The sequence below is a fragment of the Rhagoletis pomonella genome, unplaced genomic scaffold (assembly GCF_013731165.1).
Source record: "Rhagoletis pomonella isolate Grant_MI unplaced genomic scaffold, Rhpom_1.0 Rhpom_scaffold_00011, whole genome shotgun sequence".
Taxonomy (NCBI): Eukaryota; Metazoa; Arthropoda; class Insecta; order Diptera; family Tephritidae; genus Rhagoletis; species Rhagoletis pomonella.
The window spans coordinates 31,060,835-31,069,803 of NW_023458565.1; the positions used below are offsets into that span (position 1 = coordinate 31,060,835).

The following is an 8,969-nucleotide window of genomic DNA, read 5'->3' on the forward strand; positions in this document are numbered from 1 at the left end:
CAGTTGGGATGAAACTAGATGACAAGCTATCTACTCTTCTCGACGCACCTGGGAAGCCGACAAAGAGACTCTGCCAACCAAGTACAGGACCATCGGCCGGTAGTGGCAAACTACACAGCACCAGTATGGACACGCAGTGCTACTGCTACAGACTGTGTCGGATGTCATCCAAACATCACCTTCACGACGAAAACCAGATTCTGGCGGTGAAAAAGCCCGCCATTCTATTATCTTAGTAGCTTGAACGCCTGCATGGCAGGAAAGAGGACATGAACCGATGCTGCCAGTACAACCCTTAGCAGCCGTAAGGACAACCTCGTTTTATAATATCGCCCGCCGCCCATTACTATTGAGGAACCTGAACTACCAGGAGTTACTCGCTGCTCTCAAGCACAGCCTCGTTCCGTGTAGTGCCACAAGCTCAATAGCCACACCTCTCGGCTGAGCTCAGAAGAAGAAAATACCTGGCAAGCACGGACACAAAATCTTTTTCGGAAAGTTCTGCGTCTCAGACGTAGTAGAGTTCACCAAACAATTTTTTTTTTCACTGTTACCAACGAGAAAGACCAGTTCTAGCTTAACCCTAGCCATGAACAGCGTGGCTGACCTTCTGGCCTTCGACGCGCTGGCTTCTCTGTAGTAGAAGGGACAGGATTATTTCGTAAAATACTTTGTACACGAAAAGCTGTAAATCTGATTACTATTTTGGCGTATTTTCCGTTAATTGCACCATATTTAATATTATACGTCAATGTTTTGTTTTTTTTTCTTTTAATGCATTGCATTTGGGTAAACATTGTTTTTTTTCATTTATTATTAACTGAATTTTAAAATCCGTTTGATCAAATAACAACCGCAAAACAATCTAATATTTGCGTTCGCAGAAATAATTCAATTTATATAACTACAAATTTTTCGATTTGTAAAATTCTCAGAGTATTAGGGTGTTCCAAGAATACATGAGGATTTTTCGAAATGGAAAATAAGTATACCTGTATTTTATTGTTTAAAAAAAATACATTTAGAGCAGCCTCAAAGTCCATGAAATTTTCCATGTGGAAAAAAACACTTTTTCGTAGAAACGGTATAGAATTACATTTAGAGCAGCCTCAAAGTCCATGAAATTTTCCATGTGGAAAAAAACACTTTTTCGTAGAAACGGTATAGAATTATTTTTCGATCGAACAACTTAAAAAAATGGTAAAATAAACAAGTGGGTATTACTATTAGAAGCCTCCTAAGGAGAAACAGAGTTTTCCGATCAAAAAATATTGATTTTTAAGAGTTTTTTAGAATTAAAAAAAAAAATTTTGATTTTCACAATTTCCCGTATTTTGCAAGTTTAAATATCTCAAAAATTATTATAACTACAAATATGGTGCTCTATAATAAATGTATTTAAACAATTCGAAAAATAAAAAATTACGGAAAATTAAAATAAATCGCAAAAGCAATAACTTATATAAATTTACAGCTAGATTTTTGCATACAATACCACTGACTGATCTTAAATGATGCTGAAATTTCCAAGAAGGTATTTTTTAAATAAGTATATAAATTTTTAAGTTTAAGAAAAAAAAGTTATTGCAAACCCCGAATTCAAAATAAATTTAAATAAAATAGATATTGTTAAACAAAACTTTATTTAGAGTTTGGAGAAAAAATGTTTTCAAGTTCAAACTTGAAAATTTAAGGATTTTTTAAGATAAGTTGGTGGTGTGGAAAAAAAATTAGTCAAAAAGATTTATTAGTTTTTGCTGTTAAGTGTTGTTTTTAACTGCAAAATTCTGAAAATATTTTTATTTTTGGATATTTTTAAACAAATTTTTTTTCTTTAAAACCCTATAAAATGAGGCCAGAGTCATTTTTGTAACTATAATAGTTTTTGATATATTCAAAGAATAAACTTTTCAAACCCCGAAAATTGTGAAATATAGAATAAAATTTTTTCCTTGGGAAGAACTTCGTTTTATAATAAAATGATTCTTAATAAAATTTATCGAAATCAAAATTGGTCTATTCAAACCATTGATTGATTTTTCATAGATCTAACAAGCTACAATTCAAATCCAAAACTTTCGCATCTTTACATTGAATCCAATAACTTAAACAGATTGACCGTCTTCCGTATCTATCTACTTATCATCGGAGAGGAAACACGCTGTGAATACTCCACTTATTGTGCCCGTTGCTTGCTCACACAACTTTACCACTGCGTCCAAAAGTTTTGTGAATACAAATGTGTGTCTACGGCAAGCAGCGCGACTATGTCTGGCCTAAATCGCTGTCTGATTCGCTGGTACTCCTATAACAGCAGCCACGACCCGCAGCCAAACTATTACTTTCCTTGGTATAAAAAAGGAGGCATGGACAGAGAAAGAATATACTGGTAATAAGGTAAGGTAAGGAAGCTGTCTAGGATGCAATAGACACTCCATATTACGACAAGCACAATGGCAAATGCAAAATGTCACGTACAATCAAAATAATGGATAATTCGTCGCCATCAAATTGATAGATATCAAGAATGTAAAATTGAAATCGAAATGATGACAGACACAAGGATGCTGGAGACAAAAGGAAGAAATTCAATTATTTTTTTCAATTATGGATTTGTTGAAATTTTTAAATTTTTGAAGTGATGGGAAAAATGCATTAAATTAGATTGTGACATTATTGGATAATGGAGATATTATGTATGTTTAGCAGCTTAAAGGACTTCATACCAATTATGTAGACTAGTATCGCCCAGTTGTCGAAATTCGACATTTTTTCATACACTTTTAAATTTTGCTTATCACCAATATTGACTCCTTTATGCTAATGACGATTTTGAAGTCCACCACCAAAATTTATACCGAATTTATAGGAAAACTTAAAACCAAATTTCTTAGTAGCTTTCGAAATTATACCCAGAAAGGAACCTCAATTTTCATTTAAAAAAATATGCATATATATATGTATTTGTATGTATAGATGAGATACCTAACGGTTCCTCACTGACTTTTATGTTAAACAAATACCAATCCAGACTGTAAATACTTTTTTCGATTGTATTGGTCTGAGTGCCCCTTGGAACGTTAAAACTAAATTGCCATCATCTGCATAAACTCCTCATTATTTTCATCAGAATCGGTGGAGGTTAAGTACCTCGAAGGTGTAAAACAAAATATAATATTTCCTTTTTGAGGTCGCTGAATCCGTATTTGAATTCAGATTAGAAAATTTTTCATCTCACTCAGAATCTGAGTACACTCTAAAAAAAAAAATTGTGTAAATTTCCTAGCTAAAGGTTAGGTTACTGATTTCTTACCTTATTATTTGCAAAATTACGTGCTCGGTTATTCAACGAATAGTTTGTTTAAATTTCAGACTTTTTAGAGTGTATTATATAGCTGCTGTGGTGTTCGTAAATTTACTACGAAAGTCTGTACAAGCTACAAAATACAAATCTGCTGTTTGATTTCACCCGTAGAATTGTGTAAAGCCGCTAACAAAAACGATGTTTACACACGAAAATGTGTAAACGAGAAAAATACATATTCATCCTGTAAATTTACCAAAAAAATTTTAAAAATAAACAAAAATATACTCGATTTATAGTCGTATTTTAAAAAAAAAAATTTATAGTGTGACTTATACCATGTACGTACATATGTACGTGCGATTTTAACTTTTCCGTCATTAATGGTAGATCCGATATGGATCCAACATTTTGAATTTTTAAAAAATTATTTCAGATTTTTGAAATTTGATTTCAGATTTTATTTTTTGGTTGCCATATTGGGTCCGCCATTTTGAAATTTTGGATAGAAATTAATTTTTTTGGCCAATATGACTTCAGATGTGGGTTCAGCGACCCCAAAGTTATATAGTATAATGACCGTTAATTATGATTTTTGTCGCTTATCTGGATATTCATAAGCGATTCATAGGAAAATTTTCAAAAAACTGGAAGTCAAATGGTGATTTGGCATCGAAAAGTTATTTTTTTTATAACCGCGGCATAATTTTCGATTCAAAATAAAAAAAAACTTGCCTTCGCCTCTTAAAAATAACGATAGGTCTTCAGCATTTTTGGGTAAAGCAGCATGGGTTGGGCATGTAATGGCACATATATACAAATGGATATATTAAAAATTTCAAAATTAAAAAAAAAAAATGGGGGTCAAAAAAATAAAAAATTTTTAATTCCAAAAATGTTACCAAATTTGAGTTTGGTTGAATTTCTGCGGTTTTGAAAAAATTTAATTTTTTTAACCCTGGTAGCGACCGCTAAATTTTTTTTTTTTTTATTTTGAACATCCAATAATGTCTTTATTTTGTACGTATAACAAACTAAATGGTCACCCTACACAAAATTTAGATGTATATATTTTAAGGGCCACCCTTATATGCATATATAGGTATTTATGAATATATATACTTTTTATGTATATGTACGTGTTATCATAAGCAATCACCAGCAAAAGTATTTTTTCTGCACTCCCGTTTTTAGCTTTCAAAACTAAACTGCCTTCAATGTATGTTTGTATTTTTTGATTATTTTTAACACCACTTTTGCAGCCTCTCGCTGATGAGTAAAATTTATTTTATGCCATTTTTAGCTATGCACTTTGGCTTTTTGTTAGCAGATTTACGAGTGTGTAACAAAACTGCCACGAATTACTACTATTCCGGTGTGTGTGTGTGTGTGTCTGTGAATTTTTACAATGCAACAATTTGGCAAACGATTCAACAATGTTCAGTGAATTTTTAAAATAGTTTAGGGCAAATACATCGTACAAAGTTTTCAAATTCAAAATTTTTATGTTGCACTCAGTCTGATTGAATTTTAGGTCAACCCACACAAAAAGCTCAATGCTCTTACTAAAATGCATACACACACATCCATCCCCATGTGCATATGTATGTACATTGTTACATGCAAAAAGGAAAGGAGGAAATCAAGCTAGTTGAATGTTCCGTTAGTTTTGATTATTTCTGCACTCCCGTATTCACACATACATATGTATGTATATAAAAATGCATCTACGTATGTGAGCGTTTGTTATTTACTAGCACGTTTGCGTATACTACTTTACGTTTTGCTGCTTTTGCAAATTCTAAAAATTGCATGAAAAGCTATATTATAAAATTCAAAATTCATATGTGCTCGTACATATGTTTTCGTGTAAAATAACACTACATTTTTTGCCTTATATTTACATATGCACGTATATATAACTTTCTTTGTTCTCACTTCAATTGCCATTATTTAATTGGTTCACAACGAATAAATATTTATTCGTCATTGGTTTTCATTGAACAATTGAAACTTTCTATTTGTGCAAAATCATTTGTAAATGTTTACCAGAGTGGCAATTAAGTGTCAACTGATGTCCGGAATGGTGGTATGCTTTGCAGGTTGAAGGCGCTTTTTATATTCAAATTGCAATTCTATTGAAGTATTGAATATAAAAGTGGCAATCGAGCAGCTGCGAATTGGAAATAATTGAAATTACTTTAAGTGCACTCACACGATGTTTATCAGATGCAGCCAATTAATACGAAACTATTTATTCAAGTTAGTTATTAAAAAATATAAATGTTAAACTACTTTTCTAACAGAAAGCAGCCCTTATAGGAATTGCGTTAGCCAAGCCATTCGAAACCTTGAGACATTAAACTATTAGGGACAAACAAGGCAATAAACCTTTCGAGCCAAATAGCAGCCGAGGAATGTCTAAGCCTTAGCAAGAGTTTTTTTAAACGTAGCCTGAACTTTGGCTAGCTTTGAAATAGTTTTTCTTCCACCAAAAATGCATAGAGGTAATAGAAAAACCTACGCAACTTCCAACTCTGAACTATTTTATTGTTTCAATTAAAAAAATTGCCCTTATATTAGAGATGCGTGTCATTGGATAAATTTCAGTTACGTATTCTCGGTTGGGAAGTCCCCTGCCAAAATCATCTAAACTCAGGGTACGCTGTGATACCTAATGAGAGCTATCCCCCTTGCCCTAAAAACCACTTATTTCTCGATAAAAGAGCTTTTGCCCTGGTGGCAATTGTCAGAGACTTACAGGCCATTTCTGACTAAGTCTGATGTAAGACTATTGAAAGAGAGTAGGAAAGAGGATTTGAAAGATTTTGTTTATTCTGACAAAAACGTTTTACAAAAAAAGCTGCCCTACCAACTTTCGTCGTGACAGAACTGACAGAAAGTCCTCGTTGAGTGCGCAAAGCGCTGGCGGATTATTTTTGATTTTATGTTAATTTTTAGATTTTTTGTTTTAAAAAGAAAAATATATTTTACAAACTTAAATTAATTAGAATTATTAACAATTGGAATTATTAACAAAACCAACAACCACATGATCAAGTGTAAATTGCAGCGGAATAGCTGCGCTTGTTTGTGTTGGCTTAACAAATGAAAAAATGGGAAAAAAGCAACGATAATTTACAAGGCGAACTTAGCACAGTGCGTAGGCAACTGGCTGAGTCAGTGGGATCGTCGGTTCGAATCCTACTGAAAGAAGTCTGATGAGGAAATGTGGTGATTTCCGAAATAGCTATCACTTCTACCATTTGTTCAAATTATTGTTGCTTTTCCACATAAACTTTTCATTAAAAACGGCCTCAAGCTCAACAAAAATTGTTGAATATAATTTTTTAATTGTTTTAATTGAAATTTATATTTTTCTTCTTATCTAATTAAATTTTTGTGTTAATTTTTGAATGTTACTGTTTTTTTTTTTGAGAAGAAGCATTTTTTTCATTTAAATTTATTTTAAGGAATATCGTATATTTTTTTAATTTTAGGAACTACTTCTATTTTACTTTATTTTCTTTTTCAATTAAATTTTTGGATTTCATTTGTTTAAAAGAAATCACTTTTTTTATTTCATTTAATTTTTAAAAACTTTTTTAATATATTTTATTTTTTTTTTTTTTTTCTAAATTATAATATTAAAAACAAAATCATTTTATTTTCACTTCTTTTAGTTTTTAGAACGCATTAGCTTTTTTATTTTAATTTTCCTTAAATCTAAATTTAATTAAAGTAAATCTTTCAATTAGTCTTGTGAAATATATAAAAATGTCTTAGAAAGACTTTTGCTATTCGAAAGTCTGTGGTGAGTTGAAAGACGGTTGCCAAAATGGCCCAGTTAGCTAATAATCATAAGTCGGGACGCCTCAGAAGTATTTTCAATGCTGTCGCAAAAGTTCTACGAAGAACTCTATGCGGGTTTCCTTCCTTCTTTATCGTATGTCAAGCAAAAAACTATCAATTTTGCCAACTTTCTGACCTTCCTCCGCAAAAATTTAATAACTTTATTCAAAAAGACTCCTTCACAATAAAGTGAAATAACAGAATAGCTGATAAACATCAGAAATTCTCGCTGTAAGAGCCCCTCGAATAACTTATTGAGTATACATTTTAATTTCTCTTTTGGAATTATTTCTCTTTGCCGCATCTGACATTAAAAGACTTTGAAAATTTCGAGCATCATAAAACTACACTCACTGCCAGTAATTAAAGTCAATTAAGTGACTGCTAATGCAGCAGCACTCAGCTTGCGACTTGAATTTCAAATTACTATTAAGTAAATTACATTTATGCCAATTTTGAAGTATACTTCTGCGCTATTCTGCTTCATTTCTTTGCGAGTTCATTTAGCTTACAAAATTACAAATGCAACAGTCAGCAAAGTCAAGAAAAAGTTGGCCAACTACTATGCCCAATTACCAACAGCAAGAAGTTTGTATATCTATACTATATGTATGTATGTATATACGGTAAGTAGATATTTTCAATTTTCACACTCGCCTTTCAGCAAAAATCGAAAATGCATCGCCAGGTCAACAAAGTATGCAATGGTTGCCGCCAACTACCATCGTCGAAATAAGAAATTCAATGAGGTTAAAAATTAGCCATTTACCAAAGTGCCACACCATTTTGCACAATGTCCTTAAAAGGAAAATACAATAAATACAACAACAACGAGAACAACACTGTAGCGCTACATAGCACTCGTCTGCATTAAATAGTAACAATAACAACAACAGCATGAATAGCACTTACCGCACATCACAATCAAGAGCAGCAGCCAACGCATCTCGTAGCTGCAGCTACGCGCCATCACCGCCACCATTGCCGCCATATTGTAAGGCCACATCGCGTGACAATGGCAGCCGTGTGACGTCGCGCGTCGTAGCGTAGAACGGCAAGTTAGTGCAATTGGCAAGCGATCGTCGGTCAGTTGCAATGCCGCGCAGTTCGAAGCAGCCGCGGTGGATATTGCGCGAAACAAACGCGTTGCCGCCGCCTTCGTCTCGTTATTGTTTACAGCTGATATTTTTTCTGTTTTTTCGTTTTTTATATTGTTTTTTTTTTGCTTTTTAAGCTGCTCACCCCGTTTAGTTGTCTGCTTATGCTTTTACTTAGACTTCTTTTTGTTTTTTTCTTTGGCGTAACTTTCACCCTCTCTCTCTCTCTCTCGCTTCACTCTTCACTCTTGACACCGGCAGCAGCTGCTTGCATTCACTTTTTCATTATTTTACTTCGATTTGCACAGCGTATGGCTGCAATGTGGCGCGGAATGCATCAGCATGTCAAGTCGTTAACTTGGCTAATTGCCAAGTGCTGCAAATAGGAAAACAACTCGTGTACGAAAGGTATTATCTGTTTTGCTTTCACTCCTCTTCAATTTTGCACTTTTTTAACTTTCAGTTATTTACTTTTATTCACTGACTTTAATTGAAAGGCGTTTGTGGCTGGAATGGCAGCATCGCTGTGCTAAAAATATACAGAGAGGAAACAGCGATTAATTTATGTAAATATTTAAAGTTTTTGCTTAAGCTACTTGCTTGGAAAAGGCTTTTGATAAAAACTAAATATTCATAATCAAAGCTATGAAAGCAATTCGGTGTTTTTTGTGAGTATCGTTATTATTAAATCTATTAACTTTTACAAATTGCTAAAT

At 32.9% G+C, this 8,969-nt stretch overlaps 1 protein-coding gene across 1 annotated transcript in view; it reads right to left on the reverse strand.

The window, feature by feature from the left end:
- Positions 1-8,270, reverse strand: part of LOC118746980 (kin of IRRE-like protein 2) — a gene marked incomplete at its 5' end in the record, with an annotated part of 86,028 nt that extends 77,758 nt beyond the window's left edge. Inside the window, 1 exon segment of the mRNA XM_036480975.1 lies at positions 8,069-8,270. Within this exon segment, the coding sequence (XP_036336868.1) occupies positions 8,069-8,162 (94 nt within the window).
- Positions 8,271-8,969: the final 699 nt, after the last annotated feature.